This window comes from Boleophthalmus pectinirostris, unplaced genomic scaffold, assembly GCF_026225935.1.
Source record: "Boleophthalmus pectinirostris isolate CB_2022bp ecotype Guang Dong unplaced genomic scaffold, ASM2622593v1 HiC_scaffold_21, whole genome shotgun sequence".
Lineage (NCBI taxonomy): Eukaryota > Metazoa > Chordata > Actinopteri > Gobiiformes > Gobiidae > Boleophthalmus > Boleophthalmus pectinirostris.
In genome coordinates this window covers 19,657,184-19,682,512 of record NW_026571175.1, presented here as the reverse complement: position 1 = coordinate 19,682,512, position 25,329 = coordinate 19,657,184, and the positions used below count along the sequence as shown (strand labels likewise).

General features: G+C 37.7%; 5 protein-coding genes across 6 annotated transcripts in view; 3 read left to right on the top strand and 2 right to left on the bottom strand.

Moving 5' to 3' along the window:
• The window catches only part of necab1 (N-terminal EF-hand calcium binding protein 1), a 28,982-nt gene extending 21,408 nt beyond the window's left edge, over positions 1-7,574 (top strand). The window contains exons 9-13 of the mRNA XM_020932902.2: positions 315-368; positions 3,453-3,565; positions 3,894-3,971; positions 6,191-6,282; positions 6,898-7,574. Of these exons, the coding sequence (XP_020788561.1) occupies positions 315-368; positions 3,453-3,565; positions 3,894-3,971; positions 6,191-6,282; positions 6,898-6,926 (366 nt within the window). The 3' untranslated portion in view covers positions 6,927-7,574. The remainder of the gene's footprint in view (positions 1-314; positions 369-3,452; positions 3,566-3,893; positions 3,972-6,190; positions 6,283-6,897) is intronic.
• A 257-nt stretch (positions 7,575-7,831) lies between these two features.
• On the bottom strand, positions 7,832-17,555 carry pip4p2 (phosphatidylinositol-4,5-bisphosphate 4-phosphatase 2). 2 transcript variants are annotated; one of them, XM_055157405.1, is made up of 8 exons: positions 17,351-17,555; positions 13,149-13,297; positions 12,504-12,610; positions 12,048-12,171; positions 11,438-11,512; positions 11,031-11,083; positions 9,384-9,474; positions 7,832-9,017 (listed from the first exon to the last, which is right to left on the bottom strand). In XM_055157405.1, the coding sequence occupies exons 1-8, from the start codon at positions 17,454-17,456 to the stop codon at positions 8,874-8,876; spliced, it is 849 nt and encodes a 282-aa protein (XP_055013380.1). In that variant the 5' UTR covers positions 17,457-17,555; the 3' UTR covers positions 7,832-8,873. The 2 variants fall into 2 exon arrangements, with proteins under 2 accessions (XP_055013380.1, XP_020788458.1); XM_020932799.2 differs by lacking the exon at positions 11,438-11,512 and having other exon boundaries at positions 17,351-17,554.
• Positions 17,556-17,566: 11 nt separating this feature from the next.
• si:ch211-57n23.1 (uncharacterized) lies at positions 17,567-20,535 on the top strand. The gene is made up of 3 exons (XM_020932870.2): positions 17,567-18,935; positions 19,369-19,884; positions 20,137-20,535. Exons 2-3 carry the CDS (start codon positions 19,369-19,371, stop codon positions 20,299-20,301), a joined length of 681 nt encoding a protein of 226 aa, XP_020788529.2. The 5' UTR covers positions 17,567-18,935; the 3' UTR covers positions 20,302-20,535.
• chrac1 (chromatin accessibility complex subunit 1) lies at positions 20,524-23,004 on the bottom strand. Its single transcript, XM_020932812.2, has 3 exons — positions 22,773-23,004; positions 21,407-21,533; positions 20,524-21,335 (listed from the first exon to the last, which is right to left on the bottom strand). Exons 1-3 carry the CDS (start codon positions 22,929-22,931, stop codon positions 21,256-21,258), a joined length of 366 nt encoding a protein of 121 aa, XP_020788471.1. The 5' UTR covers positions 22,932-23,004; the 3' UTR covers positions 20,524-21,255.
• Positions 23,005-23,277: 273 nt separating this feature from the next.
• On the top strand, positions 23,278-24,910 carry gatad1 (GATA zinc finger domain containing 1). Its single transcript, XM_020932819.2, has 5 exons — positions 23,278-23,702; positions 23,911-24,033; positions 24,113-24,172; positions 24,244-24,427; positions 24,514-24,910. The coding sequence occupies exons 1-5, from the start codon at positions 23,523-23,525 to the stop codon at positions 24,702-24,704; spliced, it is 738 nt and encodes a 245-aa protein (XP_020788478.1). The 5' UTR covers positions 23,278-23,522; the 3' UTR covers positions 24,705-24,910.
• The last annotated feature ends 419 nt before the right edge of the window (positions 24,911-25,329 follow it).

Genomic DNA, 25,329 nt, shown 5'->3' with positions numbered 1-25,329 from the left:
CTACTAAACAAAAGGTAACAGGAGCTGTTAACTTGAAAACTTCCATCCAGTTGCATAATACTTGACTATGGTATGTTTCTCACATTTGAAAGAACCACAATGGCATGTTAGTTTTTTTGTTTGTTTGTTTAATTTTTTTTTTACTTAGATAGTACTATTATAAGATTTAGTAGCCTATATATTTAACTATAAATTCTAGGTACACTTAACAGTCTCATTTAATGGTTTTAATTTATAAAAAAACACCATCTGATGTGTTTCACACTGCTCTGCTTTAGTGTTAGTCATGTTTGAGTTACTTTTCATTTGTACAGGACATTCGTCTGGAGCCAGTGGAGGAGGAGGTCTTAGACAGCGCCAGCAAATCTGTGAGTGTCTTTCTTTGTCTTTCTTTATGTTTTTGTGTGTGTGTATATGTGTGTTTTGTAATAAGTAAGTGTAAGTATTTTTTTTTTTATTATGAATATTTGGGTTTTTCAAAAATATCAGTATGTTTATTAAACTGCCATATGAAACTGGCAATTTTAACTGCAGTAGCCAAAGTTTGGTTCTTATATTAAAGGACCTATATTTTCTCTCTATGTTTTCTGATCTATGTTATAATGTTGTTTCCTCATCACAAACACACCCAGAGTTGTGTTTTTTTTCATTCTCACACAGAGCCTGCATATTTAGGCTATGCTTTTCTCTCAAACAGAAAACATTTTGCCCCACCTTGTGATGTCATATGGTAATACAGGAGGTGCTCTACTGTGTTTTTAAACTCCATATACCTTCACTAGAATCATTTGGAGAATTTCAGCTCTGGAATTTCCAGTCTTTACAGAACAAAAGGTAAAAGGAGCTGTTAACTTGAAAACTACAGCTTCATGATAGCACATTATGGAAAACAGAATTTTGAGGTCTTGAGATGTAGACCGACTAATAATAAAGAATTATTTTAAAATGTGCAAATTAAAAAAACACAACTCCAGGTGTGGTTTTTGATGAGGTAACTGCATTATAACATGGCTTAAAGCTCACAAGAATCAATTTTGAGTAAAATAGGCCCTTTAAGAATTATTATTTTATGTTGCCATGTATGTAAACCAAATGAGTTAAGATGGTGGATAATAATTTAAAAATGTCAAAATTACCTTATGAAATATATATTTTTAGAATGATTATCTGCTCTAGCATTGTCACCCATCATTTTAGGGTAAATACTGGGGTTGGAGCTGAAGACACTGCTGTCATTTAGCAATGGTTGGTTGAGATTTTGTCTTGTTTATTGTAGACACCCATCACAAGGGAAATCAGGGAGCTAGACATGAAATGAGACAGACCAGACTGACCCACACACACTGTCAGGTTCACAGGTGAACCATTCAGACAGCTCAATAGAGATAAAAAATCATTTTAAAAGATAATGCATCTTTCAGAAATCTATAAACCTCCTAGAAAATATATTGGGTTGAAGTCCCGCTGCTTACAAGGCAAAAGTTTGTGTTAAATAAGAAATTATTAAGCAGAAATGATCAGAGTCAGCACAGTGAGCTGCAGTATATGTGCTTCTGCTTTGTGCTGCTAAATGTGCTGAATAAAATTACCCTCTGAAGTACCACTTGAATGAATATGAATGAAACCCGCTGTATCACTGGTATGTGTCGTGCCTCATCATCACTGCATCTATAAATAAGCTGAGTGTGTGTTTAAGCGGTTATCAGAAAATTGTTACTATGAAAATGTGCTAAAATATACCAAAGATTTTCAAAGGCTGCAAAGAGTTGGAAAAAAAATAAAACATAAAAGAAACATGCAATGTAAACTTTATGTTTAAAGGTCCAATTTACACCAATTTGACTCCTGTGAGCTTTAAGCCATGTTATAATGCTGTTACCTCATCAGAAACATACCTGAAGTTGTGTTTTGTTTTGTTTTCACATGTTTGAGTAACCCTTTGTTATTAGTCCTTCTGCATCTCCAAAGCTTCAAAGTTCCACCCTGTGATGACATGAAGAGACAGTTTTCAAGTTAACAGCAACCATTTACCTTTAGTTCAATAGAGATTGTCAAATCCAAGTCTGAAATCATTTAAAAGATTCTAGTGAAGGTCTATGGAGTTTAAAAATACAGTGGAGCACTTTCTATGCCGTCACAAGGTGGAACAGAGTGTTTTCCATTTGAGAGAAGAGCTCAGCCTAAATATTCAGGGTTTGTGTGTTGAATATGTGTGACTGAATCAAAACACAGCTCCAGGTATGTTTGTGATGAGAAAACAACATTATAACATAGATCAGAAAATGGCGTAATATGGGCCCTTTAAATTTACTGTTCACGTTTTGTGCAATGATTCACCCAAGACATTTGCAAGTACATTTTAACACATTTCTGTTAGATTGCCATAATATCATCTGAATGCTGTCATCAGGATCACAGGTTTATTTTTTGTCACTATCTTGACACCCACCCTAGCCCTGAGCACAGGACAGGGCCATGTGACTGTTCCCTGAGCTGGTGCACTCATGGTGGGGTGGTCTCTGATGGAGAGTCCTGGAGCATCTCAGACACATCAGCTACACTCGGCCTGCTGTCTCTGGCCCACGGGCAAGAGCACTCACTTCCTGTTTACATCAGCAACCCTGGCCTCCCACTTCACAAATCCTTACCAGATCTAGCAGAAAATGATTAGCAATTATTTCAGCATCCTGAGAGGAAATGAGTAATGCATAATTGTTTCTTTATTATTATGGAATTTGTTTTTTTTCTCAGCTTGTTTAAAACATCAAACATAAAGATTGCAAACTGGGAAATCCTTTCTTCATTTTCTCCTGAAACTAAAAAAGCTAAACAACATTTTGTTTTTTTACAATACAAATAGGGCCTAACAAAAACAGCATATGCAAATTAACCGCCAATGTCGCCAAGACTAAACAGTAGAGCTTAAATGTTCAAATAACAACGCAACATTTCCCATTAAACTCAAGTTCCTGCGACATAATATTATATGTGATACATTAGAAAAGAAAAGAAATCATCATTGTCTAGTTTCAATTTCAGATGCACTATACAGCTTTTCTAGTGGAGGGTCCACCATCTACTGGTTTCCATGAAAATGTTATTGCTTTGCCTATAAAGGTCCAATTATGGCACAGACCTCTATTTCAGTGAAGACAAGCAGATGGCATCACCAGGCCAAGTTATAGGTCAGATCTGTGGAGAGGATGCATGTTTTTCAAGGTATGTTTTAGCAAAGCCAAACAGCTGGCACTGAATAAATGATAGATTGCTTAATGCCATATTGTGGAACAAATCTTACAAAGCGATGACCTCACCATGGAAACAAGCAGATGACAGACACTTTACCAGAAAAGCTAATGCACATTTCCAAGGTGTAGCAGTTTATATTTGCTATTATGCTGTGTTATTTACATATGTAGTCTCTCCTGTGTGTTGTGTGTATGTGTGTCCAGCACATCCTGATTGTGCAGAGGCAGCTGACGGTGCTGGAGGATGAGGTGGAGGAGTTTCGTTTGGCCCTCAGACAGTACATGGACTGTGCCTGTGCCCAGACTGGGTGCCTACAGTCAGTATAATCTCTCTCTATAGTATAAAGCATTATATATATATACGTACACAGTCTTATTTATTTTGCTTTTTTCTGACAGTATTTTCACATTTCTATTTCATTGTGTTTGTTGAACCTTATGTATATCCCTTATTAGATTTATTACTCAGATTTATTTTTCAAACACAAGCTCAACAAATAGCATATTTATAACATACATTTATTTTTTCTCACAAACCATGTATTTTGATGAGATTAATAATACATTAACATGTAATATATGAATGATGAAGGTTATTGTGGGATGTAGCAGGCTCATTAGGGACTTGAACTCTTGTTTTTGCAGCATCACAGTTCAGCGGCTGGCAGATGAATCACGTTTCATTCTGTACGAGTTTTGGGAGCACAACAGCGTCTGGAAGAAGTAAGTATCTCTCTGCTCCATAACCATTATGTTCACTGCATCCTGATTGGTTCCCCATAATTAATTTGTGTGCTAGTGTTTTGGTAGTTAACAGAGTTTTATTTTCCGACAACTGGCATTTAACATTTAATGTAATCTAAGCATTTAAATAGAATTTTGTATCTTCAAGGAACAGTCAAACACTTTGCATTCACAGAATAAACAGCCACTCTTTACTGTTGTGGTAAGAATAAATATATTTTCTCATGTTAATTTGAGTTAATTAAACATTCTTGGCTCCTGAGAAATCAAAATAAATATTTTAGTTCACAGGTCTCATTGTCTTATATTTTATTTTACAGTAATAGTTCCAGAGTTTTTGGCTAAATAAGACTGAGCTATGTACTCTGTATTATCATTATTATTATTATTATTATTAGTAGTAGTAGTAGTAGTAGTAGTAGTAGTAGTAGTAGTATGTTTATGTTTATTTCAACTTCTAGTCATTGTCACAGAGAACAACGAAACTGCGTTTGGAGCATCCCATAAAGTGCAAACCCATAAATAATAAATACCCCTTAAACCCAAGTGTAGACATTAACCCAGTGTGGCCTCAGTACAACATGAGACGGTTCTTATAGCAGCATGATGAAGGCGTGTCAAGTAACGTACACAGACAGGGACATTTAGACAGAGACCTGAGAATCATGACAAAAAAAATGCAACAGTGCAACCAGTTCAGTGTTATTAAAAGTTGGATGTGGTTTTTGTCCGTGAGAGGGGGGCAGAGAGGGGCCAAGAGGGGAGAGGGACAGAGTTCAGGAGCCTCACAGCCTGTGGATTCAGACTGTTGGCCAGTCTGGATGTTCTGGTACCTTCTCCCTGAGGGCAGCAGGTGAAAAAGGTGGTGCGCAGGGTGATGTTGGTCCCGCAGGATGTTGTGCACTCTTCTCAGACAGTGAGTAGAGTAGATGGTGCTGATTTCTGGCAGAGTCATTCCAATGATTCTACCGGCTGCTTTCACCACCTGCTGGAGTGCCTGCTGGTCAGCCTTAGAGCAGCTGGAGAACCACACTAAAAATCCATACGTCAGAACGCTGCTGATGGCACAGTTATAAAAGTTCAACATCAGAGGTCTGGGAATGTGGGCACTCCTCAATTTCCTCAGGTAGTAAAGGCGCTGTTGGGCCTTCCGTACGGCTGAGGTGATGTGATTGCCCCAGGACAGGTCCTCAGTCACGGTTACCCCCAGGAATTTGAAACTGCTCACCCTCTCCACCGCCTCGGTGCCAATGAGGAGAGGTAGATGGTTGTTATGACCTTTTCTGCGGAAATCCACAACAATCTCCTTGGTCTTTTTAGTGTTTAAAACCAAGTTATTGTGGTGGCACCATGACTCTAGGTGTTGCACCTCCCTCCTGTAATTAACCTCATCGTTGTTGGATATGAGGCCGAGCACTGTGATGTCATCAGCAAACTTAACGATGAGGTTAGACGCGGAGGAGGAAGAGAGTGTATAGCAGAGGGCTCAGAACACACCCTTGAGGGTCCCCGGTGTTGACAACAAGGGTGGGGGAGGTGTTCTTGCCCACTCTGACACTCTGTGTACGGTTAGTGAGAAAGTCCACGGTCCAGTTGCACAAAGAGGAGTTGAGTCCCAGTTGGTGGTGTTTGGACCGAAGTTTGTATGGCCGGATGGTGTTAAAAGCCGAACTGTAGTCTACAAAGAGGAGCCGAGCATAGGTGTTCTTGTGCTCCAGGTGCTCCAGTAGTATGTGCAGCACGGTAGCTATGGCATCCTCAGTTGACCGGTTCTCTCTGTATGCAAACTGGTATGGATCCAGGAATGGTGGCAAAGCGGCTTTGATGTGTTTTATGACAAGTCTCTCCAGGCATTTGGCGGGAATGGAAGTGAGTGCCACAGGTCTGTAATCGTTCAGACATGTGACGTTTGACTATTGTGGGATGGGGACAATGGTTGCTGCTTTGAAACAAGCTGGAACCAGTGAACAGGACAGTGAGGTGTTGTATAGAGAGGTGTAGGCGTCTGCCAGCTCTGCAGCACAGTCTTTTAGTACCCAGTACTTCATCTGGTCCGGCCGCCTTCCTGGTGTTGATGCTGCGGAACACACGTCTCACCTCATGAGTGCTCAGGACTGGAGCAGTAGTAGTAGTAGTAGTAGTAGTAGTAGTTGTAGTAGCATTACTATTATTATTTATTATTATTATTATTATTTCAGCCACCTGCAGACCAACTACAGCAAAACCTTCCAAAGGGCCAATGTGGACTTTCTGGAGACCCCCGAGACCCTCACCACAATGCTTGTTCCTGGTAAGAAGAGTGAACCCTTAAATAAGAAAGCCCTGAAAACCTGGAAAAGGCCTATGTAACCCATCATACAATAATGCACTTTTAGTTTATTAGGGTTAGGGTTAGGGTTAGGTGAGTTTTGGTGGAATATATTGGCTTTGATTACATCAGTTAGTTTTTTCAGTTTGTTCTGGTTCAGTTTTTTTTAGTTCCATTCTACCACCTCTAAAACATCTTTTCTCACTGGTGCTGATAAGAAAGAGTCAAAGCCCCACCCTGTAACTTCAAAACAGACAAAAATGAAAGCATGTTTTTCTTGCACTGAAAAACACAGATGCAAATGATGTGCCACCTCCAGAAAATTATGAGGTTACTTAAGGGAAAACCCCATTTAGTGTCAGACACACAAAAAGCATTATAAAGGTGGAATTATGTGGTGTAATACCTAAAACCTCGAGGCATACGCATAAGCATACTCTGTTGGTAAATATCACATTGCTGACATCCAGACACAACAGTTAAAATTGTTCTGATATTATATCAACATGAACATTTGATGGCTTATTGTCCATAGTACACAAAGAGGCAATTACACATGTCACTGATCTGTGAATCTTGTGTTCTTTTTGTTCACAGCCTCATGGTGGGTCCTCAACAACAACTGAGAGGCCGAAGCAGACGCGCACACACTAACTGCACACGTGTGAAGTCATGGTGTTTAGTATCTATTCAAAGACCTCCATGTTCCTTCATAGTTTGATAGTTAGTTTAAGTAAACCATGTGTGAGTTTGTTTTACTTGTAGAAGACTAAAAGCAATGATCTCATCAGACAGAGACAGCTCTGGTGACCTTACATCATCACTGTTGTTTGACGTGTCATCATTCGCAGCCCAGGGTCATTCAGGGGAAGGGTGAATGGTGAATGTGCATGACGTGGCACGTTGTGTGAAATAGAGACTGAAAGTAGAATGGGGAAAAGATTATCAATTGTAGCAGCTCCAGGGAGCTCATTAAGCTATTATTCTGTTGCTATTGTCTTTTTCTTGTCTTATTAGGATTAAATAAAGGCTATTTATTGTTGTCTACACTGTAAACATTTAAATTTAAAGGAAAAGAACCTTATGCTGCAGCTCATGTTCTGAGACAAAATTAGTTGCCATCAGGAGACTAGTCCCACAGGAATGCAACAACACGTTTTAAACATTGTGAATGTTGCCACCTGGTGATCATTGGTTGTATTATTTTTTTTTATTGTATTTTTTTTCCATTTATTTATTTGTGTTTGAACATTACAAAAGGTTTTGCCCCTGAACATATTTTGGACAGTCTCTTTATTTGCTGAAATTGGAACCTAACCAGGGGAACCAGGAGTTAAAGGCATAAAACTACTAACTGGATTCTGATGTTACATGTATCAAAACCTAATACTTAGGGGTTTGAATTACTTCTCATCTACTGCATAATAATTACCCTGCACATAGGCCTTTGCATTCAGCATTGAAACTTTAGAAGTGCTTTAGTTACCACTGATGTAAATTGCATGCATAAAAATACAAGTACAATGAAATATTACAATTTTAATTTTTTATTGATAAATTATCATTTTTAAAAAGACCCAAGATTTCATTTTTACCTTTCTCCACACTACACTGTTCCACATACTGGATTTGAACTATGTACAAAGAGCAGTTTTATATTTTATAATTTCATCACATTCAAAACATGGTTAACAGTGTGTACTCAATGGTTGACATCAAGAGACAAGATGCTGTTATTAGCTTATAGCAATGTTACTGATGTTAGCCAAGTTGGCGAGCGCAGAGGTCACTGGAGGTCATCTACAAGGACTGGGACTCCTAGTACGCAGGCCGAACAAGAATACCAAGCTACTTCTGATAGACTGAAGTGATGGCAAAACTGCAACTGAAAATAACATGTCATTATGCAAATACCATGCAAATATAAACCATAAACTGCCATCATACAGTGGAGTGAGAGGTAGGAGGAGCTAACATAAAGTGGTTATTGCTGTAAAATGGAAAGCCGCATGGCACAAAAATAAAAACACTGTAATTATCTGACTTGCACTGGATGTCAAAATTGGCACATGGGGCATTTTAAGGGCATTTTCATTTAAAATCATCTTAGGTTAAAATTATTAAGCTGTGATAGGCCAATGTACACGATATACAGCGTATGCAAAGGTCTACAATTTGAGCCAAATAAGCAGCAAAACAACACATAAAATTGCATATAATCAAAGTGCAATGGGTTTATGTTTCTTATGTGTTTTGGTCTGGGCAGTTTGAAGATACATAAGTGGATCAGACTGCTGAGAAACCATGGCAGAGAGCAAGTCCAAAGTCTGATACACTACCCAAACTGAGCCGAGTCAGGCATTCCCCCAAAAAAGAAATTAATCACAGTTATTAGAAGGAAAAATAACCGGGATTTTTCGAATCCATTTGAGCACGCAGGTCAAGGTACAGTATGTTTTGTAAGAGAGACATCCATCATTTGTGTCATCTTCTGAGTCCTTTTAGACAACCAGAGAAGATGAAAAAACTAAAACTTGATCTGCCAGTTCATGTTGAAGTATCATGTTGATGCATTAGGCAAAGCTGTTCTCGGGATAGCTGACTTTGATGGCGCCCCAGTAGCAGGCTCGTATCAGGCAGATGAGCCCCAGCAGGTAAGCAAAGGCCCAGGACACATACATGGCATTATATCGATTGGCAAAGTCCCGAGTGCCCACCTACAAGAAGGGTTTGGAAATTTAGTTTTATTTTTGTAAATCACAATCACAACAAATGTTACCACTGTAAGCATCATAAATTATGTGGTCTTTAATAACTCATCTCTGACAGCCCAGTGAGGTACTAATGAAATATTTGAATAAGATAAATCATCACAAATCTAAAACGTTGCCTACAGTCAGCATATAAACAACATTTTTGTTCCTAAACCACCTTCCCTTAGACGGAGATTGGAACCAACACAAAAATCTCACAAGCTTCTGACGCCTAGTGGCTGGATGAGCTGCAGTTTCAAAATGGCTAAATTGTTATGTCATTTGATATTTTTCTCTATTATTAAAAATATACAACACAGATATACTTACAGTTAAACCCACACCAATGAAAATGCAGATCATTCCTATTGTAATGTAAGCACAACAGCGCCTCCTGGGGAGTGCACTTCCGACAGATGATCTGAAAACACCAACATGAAAAGAGATGAGTCAAGCAACAATGCACCTTTTATGGTTTAGTAATTTAGTGCCAAAAAACATTTACAAATATAAGAAGATATTATCAATTTTAGTTTTTTTTTTAAATATTGTAAGTTACACATGAGTGCACCGTGGGTTGATCACATGGGAAGCCTCATCCTCTCCATTCAAATGCATGTTAAAGCCAAACTGCCCTACAGCAGTTGGCATCACATTTCTTCTCTGTGACTGGACGTGCTCCGCCTGCGCTGCTCTCACATGCCTCTCATGTGACGGGACTCAGGCATTCTTAAAATCACCGCTTAGGGGTCCACCATCACCTGACCTGCACTTTCTACTACTTTCCTATATCATAGGATATCCCCTATGGACCCCAGTTATGTTAAGCTACTACATGGTGTTAGTTATTTACTACAGGCATAAATGGACCAAACAGCAAAGAATATATGAAGTATTTCATAAAGAGATGTAATATTCTAAGGGAAATTGAAGGAGACATTATGAATGAATGAATTAAAGGTCCTATATTATACAAAATCGACTCTTTAGACCTTTTAGCCATATTATAATATTGTTGCTTCCTGAGAAACATACCTGGAGTTGTATTTTGTTTCATTCACACACGTCTGAATAATCCTTTATTATTAGTCTGTCTACATCTCCAAAGCTCAAAATGCTCTGTACCACCGCTGTACATGTAGTGGTAGTTTTAAACTTAACAGCTACCTTGTACTTTGTTTTCAGTAGAGAACCTCAATTCCAGAGCTGAAATCATCCAAACAAATCTACTGACGGTGTATGGAGTTCAAAAACACAGTGGAGCATTTCCTGTATCCCCACAACATCACAAGGTAGAACAGTGTGTTTTCTGAGAAGAACTCAGCCTAAATATGAAGGGTTAGTGTGTTAAACATGTGTAAATGAAACAAAACACAACTCCAGGTATGTTTGTTATGAGGAAACAACTTTATAACATAGATAAAAAAAATTATCCATTTAATAATAATCCATCCATAAATCCATTAATGCGTCCACTGATCTCTTCAGTTTCTCAATTTCAAATATATACAGATAATAACTTATCCATTTTACAGTTGCACCTGTCTAACCTCCTATTACTTTCCCACTGCATGATTTGAAGCCAAGTGCTAAGTCCTGTCACACGTCTAGATTAGCTCATTTCCAGTACATTCAGACCACTAAGTCTTCTCCCCTAAAGAGCCACTACGGCAGTTACACAGACACAAAGCTGGTATTTACTGGAGGCCTACTTTTATAACATTGCTTCAATCTAGGCCACAAACCACAACTACATTCATAAGATTGTCTAGAACATACCAAGCCAAACAATTATTTAAAATGTATTATATGAAAAACATTTAAGGATTTGGCACAGTATGTTAAGAATGTGCACTTGTGCAGTATACATTAATTTAAAGTATTTGAATTGCAGAAACATAAAGGTCCCAGTACCAGAGGGAGGGTAAGCAAGCTTGGGGACTGAATGTCTCTCATGCACACTTTCATTATACTTACATTTTTTTGCAGTGGGGACACTTTGCTAGTGTGTTAAACCGGAGTTCCATCCACTGTGAGGGAACACAGAGACAAAAACGTAATGTTGAAATGATTTAAACATTTCAAACCAAGCAGCACTACAACCAATTTTCCTCAAAAACTCATCAGAATTTTTTTTCAATCAAATGTATGAATCAATTGTGTTAGTTGGGACTGAAAACAGTTAATATTTTACCAAAAGCATTGTTAATAAGCAATGTCATATTACTGAATCATTCAAAGTAGTAGAAATTTATACCCATCTGACGTCAGATTTAAAACTTGGATACAGATTGACTTCATCTTAGCCAGATGTGTACAAAGTGCACTACACTCATGTTAGGCTGCTCAGGTTAATATCTCCAATACTAGAACCAGCTGTGAACCTGTTGCTGTTCTGGGGGAGAGCCATCGCTGGAAAGGCCAGACATTGGCTGAGATGACTTGGCGTCTTCACTGCCCTACACCAAGTGACAATGTGCACATGTTAATAAGGGTCCTGTAATTCTTTACTGATTCAAGTAAATATGGTGAGCATGTAATACGACCCTGTACCACACTCCCAGTTTGAAGAAGAACAAGAAGAAGAAGAAGAAGAAGAAGCTAACACACCAATAAGTTAAATCAGAAAACAAATATGTGGTTTTAAATACATAAAACTAAATAAAAACTAAAAACTAAACCAGGTAAAATGTTGTTTACATGTTTTATACCTATGCTTCAGGTCCTCCAAGTCTAATGGGGTCTTTCATTTTGCTTTATGAGACAAACCACAAACAGTAATTGTCATCTACCTCCAACATGCTTATCATGACAATTTCAAATATGTGTTTATTTTGGCAAGCCATGGGATCTAAATATAACGTGATAATGGTTTAGGCAATCCTCTGCCCACAGTTGTTGTCAGGTTTGCACAGAACAAAAAATACAGCACGGCAACAGCCTCGGTGAAAGCGTGTGGTGGTGCAGATCAAGTGTCTCAGTCCCATTACGTACCAGAAAAGTGTTCCCACAGTGGCCACAGACCACTCTCATCCCCTCCGGCTGGATGGGCAGTGCAGGCTGAGCTGGCTGCTCCTCTGGGATCACCATGACTGGGCTTAGGTTTATAATGCGTCTACTGTGAAAGCAAGACCAGCACAGAGTTACAGAGAGGGTACAAATACACTGATATTAGACAAAGGCTTATTAAAATACTATTATAGATGTACTATTTAGCATAGTTTGCTTTCCTAACAAAAAACCCCTGATAATACACCCCTAAGGGTCAGAGTGCCATAAGCACTGATTGGGTTGGAAAGACACACATTCATATTCATATTCACACCCATATTTTTAAAAATAGGGACTGGCTTCTTTCCAAATTAACAAAAAGTTTTATATTTATTCAAATTTGGGTTATGATCCTGTTAGTGGTATACTGCATATGTATGCATGTAAAATGTAACCCACCAGTTTGGCCGAGGACATCCTATCCTCCTGGATGTGTCTTTACAGATGAGCAGACAGTTACAGGGACACCGCACATACTTTTTCCCAGTTGGAGGATTCTTAATTGGCTGCAAGAAAAATTGCATTTTATAGTGATAGTATTTTATACATTGCAATAAAAACATCCTTTCGGGTGATAAAGCTAAGCTATGCCTCTGAGCTGTTTCAATACTGATGGTGTCCATAGAAATCAATAGCTTCACTTCTGATCCATGAAATATGTATTAGCTCATCAGTCAGCTTCAGTCCATGCTCTGTGTACTGGTGAAAGATATTCCAACAAATTTGTCTTCTTTGATCTAAACAAAATGGTGGAACAAGTTCAAAACATTGTCCCAAAGGTTGGTGGTTTAGTTCCAGCAAATTGACATTGTGCCCTTGGGCCAGACACACCATCCTTTGTGCCCTTGTACATAAGTTAGTAGGACTGGTGGTGGTCAAAGCTGCACCAGGGCAGCTGTGGCTAATGATGAAGGAGAAAATTAATTTAAGAAAGCAATAATAAATATTATTTTAACAAGTTATTTAAGTACACATAGTGAAATAAACCGATTCATTTAAACTAACTGAAGTCTTACACATAGAATCAGCCATAGAGCAGCTCACCGTAGCCTCGTTGCAGACGGTGCACTTGACCACGTGCTGGTGCAGTTTGCCATCGAGATTAATGAGTGATTGACAGACACGACAGTTTATGACAGGCACCCCACCGGCATCTGGACTCGCAATGGCTGTATATGGAGGAGGTAGTTCGGCTTTCAAAAGACAAAAAACACAAATAAATGGTAAATTATTAAATATAAGGGTTTTATAAGGGTACATCGCATACATTGACATCCTTATATTTCTTTGTGATAATCTACAGTGTCTGCCTACTACCATGTTTTCGGTCAGTAAGAGTAAGTTAAAATCCATCGGTAGTCTTTACTCTTTACAAATAAACATCTAAAATTAGTACAAGTACAGAAAATATTTCATAAATAAGCTTAAGTTTACAGTACAATATAATAATTTAATAATAAAAATGTTAAAACTTTCTAAGTATAGTCTTAAGTATTTGTTCTTTAATCCTGTCCAAAACTGTCCATTCAGATTAACTGCTTTTGGTCTAGTTCAAACTCATGACTTCATGTACACAGATCTCAAAACACATGTGCCTGTGGTGAAGACAGAAACTACTACAGTGGAACTGGGAGAGGAACAATGGAGCTCTAGGACACCAGACTGTACCATTCTTTCACTGCCAAGCTCCTACACAATAAAAAGAGCAAACACTGAACCATTTCCATTAAAAAATGAATTGTACATTTTCTGACAGCATATGGTTAAACACATTTAGGAGCATTAACAATTGAGAAAGATGAAAATTAGAAGACTTCTTAAATTTACGACCAAATAATAGTTTTTTCATACTTGCAATAATCAAATGTGTGCAATGTGACTTTAATTTATATCAATCAATAAATCATGAGCAGGCGTGGGATGAGAATAAATTCCAGAAGATTAAACAATTTTCTTTCAATTTACTGTGCTTTTTATAATATATTTCTTTTCAGGAAAAGCCTTACTTCCATGGCAAATGATTACTATCATTATTGGGCTGCCATTTTTATAATTTGTTCTAAAATGTATTATTTGATCGTTTTCAGCTTGATTAACACCAAAAAAGTCCCAGGAATTCACTTCCAGGTCAGGGGAGGAGGTGGCAAGTACAGTCTTGTGTGCACAGTATAATCCAGTATTACCACTTGTTAATCAGTCTACATCCCTTGAGTTTTAATATTTCAGGTAATTAGTCTTAACAAAAACGTAAGGGTGGTTGTAAACATATTATGCAATTTTCTGATTTATGCTATAATGTTTCACAAACTTATACCTAGAGTTGTGTTTATTTCATTCACACATGTTTAACACATAAACCCTGCCCAAAATATACAACCCCAAATTTGTATAATATAAAGAAGTCAAAAGGTTACAAGACACAACACAAAAGCCAGAGGAGTTGTGTCTGGGCAGTTGGGAGCCTAAATTTATATTCTGTCCAGTTAAGGAAAAAAAAAAAAAAAAACAGTTAACCCATTACTTCATGAGTCATCCCATGCATCTTTCAGCCAAAACAAAACAGTATTGGCCAATCACAGCTATTCCCAATCCCCCTCTCATGTTTTCTCCTGGAGGGAAACTGTATACAGCTGCTATATGTGTTGGCTGAGTGCCCTTTGGTTCGGAGGTAAGACGAGAAGACACTAGTATGAGAAGACAGGCCAGAGCATGGACCAGGCACCATCACATCCGACTGAACCAGGTCAGGCTACAATCGTATTTACAAATATACAGTATATTAATATATATAGATATATATACATATATAATATCAACAATACAAAATGGCAGGGGTGCACGTTAAAAACACTTTCCAAAAGCAACAACTATTTGAAAGACTGCTTAACTATAATTGCATATAATTCTGAACATGTTTTAAAAGGTCTAAACTACAGGGTAAGTGGATTTTAATATGATAAGACACAATGGAAACAGGATAGTCTGACCATTATCTTTAATAATTACAATTATGTAATTGCCAGTGCAATTAAAACTAGTGAAGTATTGTACTAAAGCATACATTTTAGGTATCTGTACTTTAATTAAGTAGATTTTAAAGTAAATACTTTTTACTTTTACTTTATTACATTTGAGAGAATCTGTACTTCCTACTCCACTACATTTTTGAACTGGACTGAAAACTAAAAGTATTTTTTTATTATAGTTCGAGACCTGCAGAAAAGTCTGAGGGGTTTATTTTCAGCATGTTCATAGTTTGAGCAAACAAACAAAAATAAAAAAAAATCTATTCAGTTAGTTCTGCTGAACAAAATTCTGTAAAAACTTGGATCAAAATCAGTAAATAAAAAATACTTTTACTTTTTACTCTTTAGGTACATTTTTATGTGCATTTATTTATGTACATTTTTTTCATGTGATCCTTTCTTTGAGTAACAAAATTCAGTATTTCTTCCACCACTGGTAATTTGTGGTCAATGGTGAGAAGTAACTTAAAAAGACACCTATCCGAGTGTAAATCCAAATTCCAACAAATGTAAAACATTCTTATACTACAGCATAAATTGGTGTTTTGCTCAGTTATATGTATGCTGTAATGGTTCTAAATAGCTTTTGCTTAAATGACTATTGACTGTACAAGTGGGTAATTTATTAAAAGTTCAATAATAAAACAACAGTTCTATAGCATTCAAGAGGCTGTGTGCTTGTTTAATCTGACATCTATACAACAACATACGTATAAAAAGGTGTGGATAGACTTTTTTACACAATCAGGACTATTGATCTGAATAATATTAAAACCACATACAACGGTTATGAGACAACAAAAATAAGAGATTGCTAGTAGTTGCTTGTGGTGTGATTAAATTAAATTAAATTAAAGGGTTGCTGTGCAGAAAATATTAAAGTCCAAATGTAATGAATCTCCTTAAAACCTTTGGAAGCTGCCAAGGCCTCTACAACAGAGCTGCTAAACCTCAGCAGACATTCACTTAGCCATATTCTGGCACTTTGTCTTTTGGTGGTTTCTTGTAACTTTCTTGTGCAAATGTTACATAGACCTGTCCCGATAATTACTATATCAATTTATAGTTCAATATATAATAACTGGAACAATATATTTGTTAGCTCAAAATTTTAAAATAAGTGGGAGATTTTTTTTTTTTTTTTTTGTGATGCAATACGATTAGAGCAGAAGAAGGTTGAATAAGTAGCTTCTATGGCCAATTAATGTTTCATTCTCCTATTTATTTGTTGCAGCTCAGGCCTTTAAATTATATGGTAGATTTTTAAACAAATCTTACTGGGATTATCCTGCTTTACGGTTATCGTGTTAGAGACAAAAAGTAGTTTCAGTATCACTATTTATTATATTCCTCTGTAACAATATATTGTGCTTCAAAATTTGCTATTGTGAGAGGCCTAATGTTACGTTAAAATGTATTTGATGATTATTTTCAACAAAATTCCAGAAGTGAGTGAGCTGGTCAAAATGTTACAGGGAAAGAGTAGTCAACACACCACTCTTTAAAAATCAGGATGGATAATAAATAATAAAGTGCATAACTGTAGGTTTTCTGTGACTCCTAGTGTGTGCTGAGGTAAACATATTATTGACTAATGTATGTGATGTTTTGATGAGATTTGTGCAGAGGCGTCACAGTAACACTAACCTAAAATCTAAACCCTCTCTTCCTCTTTCATCCTATTTAATTCTTATGAAGATAGGGTCAATATAAGACAGAAAATATTGACACATAGGCCTGTCTATACACATGGACATAAACAATAGACTACAGTTATATTTTATGGAAAAATTGATGACAGTCTGTTAGTTTGCAATTCAGACTGAACATTGTCTTTAAAAGGTCAATAGCTATCTGCTTCAGTCAGTTTATAAACCTAGTTTATTGGCGTATTTATTACTAGATGGGCCTAATATTAAGCCTGTGTATTAAGTATGTGACGTGGAATACACAAAGAATTGCCTTTTTCTGTGTAAATCTCAGCTCACAGTGGCAGGCCCTCTCATCTTATGTCTACTGCTCCAGTTCTCAATACAAGCTCCACCTTTTTCTTAGCGGCTGATCGAATTCACGCATTCACGCTGATGGCTTTTTGTCTGCTCTGTTGCAATTAATTTACGAGCAAACTGGGCTCAATTCGATACGCCCAAAAATGATTCAGCACGAACACATGCAGAGGCAATAATATCGCTTTGCCGAGCTACATGCGTTGCGTTATACCTCGGGGGCTGGAGTCCTGCAGGTACGGAGGCGCAGTGGGGGTCACATTCTCGGAGTTGGGGCCCGACAAAAGCGGAGAGCGCTCGTCCATGCCGTCGGAAGCCATGTCGACGAGCCCAGATCTCGGTCAGATGAAGCCCCTCGGAGCAGAGCAGCGGCCAGCGGATGGTTGTTGTTGGTGCCGAGCTCGAGTCCAGCAGCACCGTTGACGTACAGCGCGATGGGCGGGGCTTGGGAGTGACCACGCCCCTCCACGATACATATCCTTACTACCCTCGAGATACTGTATGTATTGTGTCTATCCATTATTCATTTAGGCCACGAATTTAGCAAGTTAAATTTGTTATAATCAGTTATATTACAAGTAAGTAAGTTGTATAGGAAAGCCTACAATATGATGCCGTTTAAAATATGGATTATCTCCAGGACCTATTGTAACATTTATTTATTTACATTGGCTGTATGTCTTACAACTTTATATCTTAAGATTGTTTAACTCTATGAAGTATTCTGTGACTTTGTCAGGGCGTGAAAAAGTAGAGGTCCTGTATTACCAGTTTGTGACACTAGATGTTACTAGAGGACTGTGGGAAGCCATACCAGTTGCTGCGTAGTTGTAAACGGTCTATGATTGTAATGCATTGGATTTTTCTTTCAGAGACACACAAAATGTCATATTATTATGTTTTTATCAAATGTTTTAAGGTGGAAAATTAGAAAATTTTTAAAAACTGCGTTTATCTTGTGGATGCTACAGTGATAGCAAAACTGACATAATAATCTTAATAATATAATTTAAACTCAAATTTTGTCTTCTTTATGTGCGAGTCCTTCTAATCTCTGTTCCTCTATCAACCACAATCTCTATGACTGTTTCAGGTTTTAATGGATCAGTAGCCTATAGGCTTCTGCCACCATGCCCAGCACAGCACGGTTTAACAAAACATGTGATCTTTTAGACATAACACTGATACACAACATTAACTTACATCTTGAGTTTGCATTGCCAATGTTCAGTTTTCCTCTAAGCTTATTCTGCAGATTGTTTGTGCCAAAATGCCTCCCATTCCTGGGTGCTTATGTCAGAAAGTTTGACTGCCTCAGGACACTTAAACCAATCCATGACTACTCTATCAAAGTAGTGCAGATGTGAGGCAATGATTTCTTTTAACAGATGGTTATGATGTTATTATGGACCATAATCTTTGGTGGTATTTTTGCCAAATGGGAGGGCGGTTGGTCATGTTTAGGACATGGCCCATAAATTTGAAGGCATCACACCTCCTTTCTTTAAAACTCCATTCACAAAGTTGTAGTAGAGAGGCTGGACTTTGCCGTAAAACAAAAGAACTGAGGGAGGGTCCAGACTCATTTGTGTCCTATACCGTCTGCCCCATCACATTACAATGTACGATTGGGGACTGTTTCTTGGGAGTTAACAGATTTAGATGGAAAATTAGTAAACAGTGATTCAGATTTGAGTACGTGTAAGAGGCTGCAGAAGAGTCATTTTTTCCAAACCACTTCAGGATTCACAACATCAGCACAACTTCTCTCCGCTCTGCAACTGAAGGCACTATAAAAGGTAGATAACCAAATAACTGCAGTAGAAATGTAGGTTTAGGATTGTAAAGGGAGTTGTAAGAATTTGATGTTCATTTGAATAGTTTCAGCAATTAAAGTTTTTACAATTTCAGAAAGAGTCACCTTCCCTTTGTGTCCTTTGTAAACTTTACAACTTCAGTGTCAGATGAATCTCAGGGGAAATGACTTTGGTTCACCACCATCAAATGTCACAGGCTAGATTAAACTAAAGAATGCAATTGTTACATGAATAGTTACATCAAAAGGTCTGTTGTGCTTGTTCAGTGAGATTACGACATTTCTTGTTGGGTTCCTTTGTCTTTTGTCTGATGGCAGCTGATATTGGTTGTTTAGAGTATTTTTTTCTAATGTTTTAAAGAAATCACATTTATGAGTGTGTTCTCTAATTAAAGTGTCTTTGTGTATCTTCTGAGATGCTCTGGTTCTCAGAGAGGGCAGCCCTGCTCTGTGTGAGCTGCTGCCTGCTCATAGGACTATGCTGCTGGGCTGATGACACCGGGCTGTTCCCTGGAGAAGGTTCTGGAGATGGCGACTTTGAGGAATGGGGCTCTGGATCTCCTTTTCTCCATCTGCTCCACAGTTTTCCAGCCGACAGCCCCTTTCTAACAGAGACACCAGGGAAACAGGCTAACTGCACTCAGCGTTTTGTGCTGCCCTCTGCCCCCAGCATCTGCTGGGACCATGTCGCTGGACCAGAGGAGTTCAGTCAGTCTCGTCTGCTGCTGCTGCAGAACAGAGCGGCGCTGCAGGCTCTGTCTGACTCCAGTGGAGTGGAGGAGGGAGGACCCTCATATGAACTCCAGGCCAAAGATGAGGTCCAAGGGATTCACGCAGACCACCAGAGCGGAAACTATGCTAACCATGGAGAAGGTGTTTTTGTCTTTGGAGGAGAAGAGGAGAGAAGGCACAGAACAGGGACTCCTCACGAGGTGAAGTATTTTCATATATAACATATGCAAATATTTTTATATATGACAAACTGGTTTTAATAAAATGTTTCAACACTTTTATAGTAAAAGTAATCTAAAGATGCCCAATTACACAGCCATTCAGTACAGTACAGTACATTCAGTAACCAGACTGTGCTGTGTGTTTTTTGAAACTAATTTCTCAATACTAACATTTAGTGTTTTCCAAAGGCACATCTGTCAATCAGGCTTAAATCTGTGTTTTATTTGCAGCATGAAGGAGCACCTCATCCACACAAGAACTGCCATAGGCGACAGACAAGCTGTGGCATCTATCCTGGAAAACAAATTTTCGGCTCTGGAACAAACTCTATTCAACATCCAACTTCGAATCAACAAACTTGTCCAATAACAATGTCACAGCTGTGTGTTGTTTAATATGTTTCTAATATATGTACATCAATGCTGAAAAATTATTCATCTAAACTAGAAGATACTGATTGTTTAATGGGAAAACACTGTATGATGCAGTGTAATTTCACATTCAAGAAAGTAAACAAATAATAAATATTGCACGTTGAGTGATTTCAATGAGCATAATTGCATTATTTACTATTTGGTTATTTATAAGCAAATATTAAATAAAGACAGGCCAACGTGTCAAAGGGGCAAGGTCATCAGATAGATTTATTGTAATAAAATAAACTAAGAAAACTGTTATATTTTAGATTTTTTATATCAAAGCAAAACAGTAGATGGCTTGTTTAAATCAGCTGGTATACATAGTACACTTAATATTCACATAATCTTCAGGTATGGACATCCAAAGCAGTGTGTCATGTAGAAGCAGAAGAGGTATCCTTTGGTCACACAACTAGAAGTCTGGCTTTATATCAGTCTAGTTAGTCATTTATAAAATACCACACTTTAACTAGAAACAGTAACAACATTTCAAGTGTTTACCAAGAGCCCACACATCTGTACCCCAGCTGTGTGGATCGTACATGATGTCTCCTTTTTAGAGGCCAAGGGAGAGTTGTTAACTTGTTTAATGGCACTGCTACCACAATATTTCCAATTGTAAAAACAAGATAGCCAAGATGTCTTTACATTTCCATAAATTACATTTTTTGTACAGAACATTGTTTCCTTTATACCAGGGTTAATTGGGTTAAGTTACTTGAATATCGTTTGTAAAAATACTGGAGCTACTTCAACGACTGAGAGATGTTATTAATTATTGATTTCATTCAATTTGTTGTGGCAACAATTCTGTACAATATCTGTACTATGTTTAGGACAATATATGTCTGTTCAAGATACATACATTTCAAAGGCAGGAAAAACATGATGTTTATCTTACATACAATTCAAGTGGCTCCACTGTCCAATTTAAAAGTCTGCATCCTCTTCTTTCATTTCTGACAAAGATTTTAAATAGTCTCGCGCCAAGATCTTCTTTGGAAGAATATCTGTTGGCATAATTGTTATTGTTATAAGTGTAAATGAAAGTTGCAATGGACTGTTTGAAAGTGAGCCTTGCCTGTGAGGAAGTGAAAAGTTTCAGTCTCTTCTGCTGTGTTTGCAAGATCACTGTACGACAAAGAGTTGGACTCCTTTCCTGAGCCCTTGCTGAAAGAAGTCACAGCCAAATGCTGCACAAACAGCTCCTGAAACAACAGTAAATGAGACATATGTTCAGTAAATGAGACATATGAGATATGTAAGGCATAAAGTCAAGTCATTTACTACTTAAACGTCAAGGTCAGGCCCACAATACAAAACATAACACAACAACAAACAGCTACATGTTAAATACTGAATTGTAAAAGCAAATGTGATTAATTATGTCACTCAAAATAATATTGCATATTGCAGGTGCAGAGTGTTTAGGTGTGTAATATCATTGTTTATCCCCTTAGAAATACGTTTAGGTTTTAAGATATACTATGTTTTTTCTGGTACTTGGTATTGAATTATGTTTTAAAAGGAACTGTATGTAAGATTTTGATTTAAATTCCATAAGCGTGACCGAACTGTGTTCTCAGATAGGGGGTAGACATAAAATCAAATATAGTTTTAACAGACAAATTACAAAAACAGTGAACATGGCCAAATTGTTGAGATTATACTTTTTTTGGTGTTCTTGGGGTGATGATCCAGTCAGAAAGCAGCATGAGCCTCACGCGAGTCTCTAATCTTAAATGTCAGTTCTAATGACTAAAAAACTGTTGGTTTAAATCTCTCCCTGTATCCCCCACTATATCTCAGCACCTGCAGACAATCATTAATCCATACTTGTGCAGACCATAGACTGCATTTTGTTTGTTCATACAGTATGTGTTGAGAATGAGGAAAACTTGTATGTGTCCTGTTAAGGCACCAGGAACTCATTTCGTTTGTGATTGTTGTTTTTTTTAAATACAGGAGCACGGAATATCATAATTTAATCTTGTAAATTATAAACAACAACAATGATCTAAAAGGCCTTAACAACAGAAATGGGGCCAGTGACTTCAAGTTTAAAAGAACAAAACCTTTAATTTTCTCAAATAATCAGAAAGTACAAAAATGTGGGCGGGGATAGGGGGCAAAGAGGAATAATCTGAGCACCCAAATACAATACGGGATTACTTGTGGATGAATCAATCGAAATACAACTGAGTGATATAGTGATGTAGGAACACCGTTTAAACCAGGGTAAAAGCTGGTTGATTTTTGATATGTCTCCTCTGATGGTTATTATTTACTTTATTTACTTTACTAGCATATCACCAATCACAGGCCACCATTTTAACTCAAGAATAACGAGGCCAACTACAAGCTAATCCCTTGTTGCTGTGTGCTCAGGCTGGAGCTAGCATTGCTCAGTGAAGCGGAGATTTAGCTCCCAAAAGCGGCTATCTTACTGTGGCCTTGGTGGTGAGGAAAAGTGCCTCCTGGTTGATGCTGGAGACATCGGGGGAGCTCTTCATGATGAGTCGGACTCTGGAGATGGGGAGAGAGATGCCCTTCTTATTACTTGGAGACTGGTCATCCTTGTCAGAGTTATTGTGAGACATCTTCATAAAACCCAAAACCACACGGCGCCAGACTCTTGTTTTGAACTGTGACGCAACCCTTTCGCTGTCACGCACATGTTTGACAGTGCTAAGATGCGTCAGCGCCACCTGCTGGACAGGGGTGAGGGGACCATGGCCCTATTTTTCTCATGTTTTTTTGTTTGTTTGTTTTGTTTTGCTTTAGATATCATACATACACAATAAATAATGAATTATGTAATTAAATATGTTTTTATTTGAAATAAATTAGCAGTTGGTTAATTAAATGTTTATTACATGATTTTATACTTCTATGGGCTGACCAGATACAGCGCTCTAATAATTTGCAGTTACAAGAAGAGGTGGAGCTCGAACACGAAGAAGAAGTTTGTGCTGCAAAAATGGCCACGATTTTTCTTTACAATTCTCCAATTATTATTACTTTACCAGAATCACAGTTGCAGGTGTTGTGACCTTTTGTGCTCTATACGTTAATCTTTATTCCTGCGCATCGGTGTTTTCATTTCGCTTTTAAACCTTTGCTAACAGGGCTATAAGTGCATCCACAGTGTATTGTTTATATTTTATTCGTATCGTTATTTTCCGTCTGGGAACAAAATGCCACTCGGGCTTAAGCCATGTTGTGCAGTCTGCAAGACAAACTCTTCGTCAATGTGGAAAAAGGGAAACCAAGGTGAAATACTGTGTAACAACTGCACGGGGAAAAGCAGCAGCAGCGGGACAGCGGGACCTTCCTTGTCCTCCACAACACAACCCAGCAATGGCGGGGGCAAGCAGGTTTGGACCTGTCTCTTTTATTTTTGTAAAGTTCATCATTTTGCTTTCGAGGACGCAGTATTTAACATTCAGAACATTGTGTTTTAATTTAGATCATTGGCAGATGGATTGGGGATAGTAAGCCAATCACTGCAAAATAAGCACAAGTGTTCTGTTATTTCTATTATTATTATTTCTGTGTTATTGAAATGTGCATGTCTGTTTTCAGTCCAAGCAGGAGATTCACCGAAGGTCCGCACGCCTAAGAAGCACAAAGTATAAAGCCCCAGCATCTGAAAAGAAGGTGTCCACAAAAGGAAAAGGGAGAAGACACATATTTAAACTAAAAAATGTAATCAATAAACTAAAGTAGGCACAATGGCATATTCCTTGGAATATCTTACCTGACATTTGTTCTTTTTATTGTTCAGCCAATCAAAGCACCAGAATCAGTTGCAACATTTATAACATCTGAGTCTGTGTTCTACAAGGTATAATTATTTCTCCAAAATGTATTACACATGCAGCAGTACAAAATATACGATTCTGTGTATTTATTTAGGGTGTGTACTACCAGACCGGAGATGTCATCAAAGTAACAGATGAGGAGGATGGAAAACCATATTATGCTCAGATACGTGGCTTTGTTCAAGATCAGTATTGTGAAAAGAGTGCAGCCCTGACATGGTTAATCCCCACTCAGGCCAGTCCAAAGGATCAGTTTGACCCAGGGACATATATTCTTGGTAAATCATTTTGAAGTACATAATTGAGTGTTTGGTAATCTGAGGATTCTTCTGGCTAACATAGCTTGTTAAACTGTTTTTCCTAGGTCCAGAGGAGGACCTGCCCAGGAAGATGGAGTACCTGGAGTTTGTGTGCCATGCGCCCTCTGAGTATTTCAAATCTCGGACGTCTCCATTCCCCACTATTCCCATTCGACAAGAAAGAGGCTACATTTGGACACATATTGGACCAACTCCAGCTCTTACCGTCAAAGAGCCCATCAGTGGTACATGCTGAAAGGATTTACAACAGACTGGATCTATTGTTTTAAAGACATTTCTTTTGTACATTTATGGAAAGTAAACCCATTTTATACTGACTGAAAGGACAGGATTTGTAGTTTTTATACAAACAGCAACTAACAACGTGGAGCACTATTAAAGAAGAATAATTCATTACAATTAGATTTTTGTAAATATCAATAAACTTTCCCTTTAAAGTAATATTTCCTTTGATTTGTCCATATAATTTATAGCTTTGTAGTTGCTAACTGGTGCTTATTTCATGTTAATATTGAAGAAATCTACCTATAAAATGAATGTGACATTAGACTACTTAATGCAGTTCTTGCAGTTGGAATAAGTTTAACACTCAAGTTATTCAAATATTCTGGTCTACTGTTTAGTTTAGTTTAGTTTTAGTCTTTATTTGAAGGGACATGTATAGGGATATTAAGATAGTAAAAAAACTGATGATTTTAGTCCCTGATTTACAGAATAAAGATGTTCAAGATGCTCTGTAGGTCTTGGTTTGTGTTACAGATGCTTTTGTGTAAAAACTACTATACCTTTTAATTGTTTTATGCTTTATTTCTATACCCAAATTTAAAAGGGGGAGCTTTATTAAGTGTAATTTGAAACCT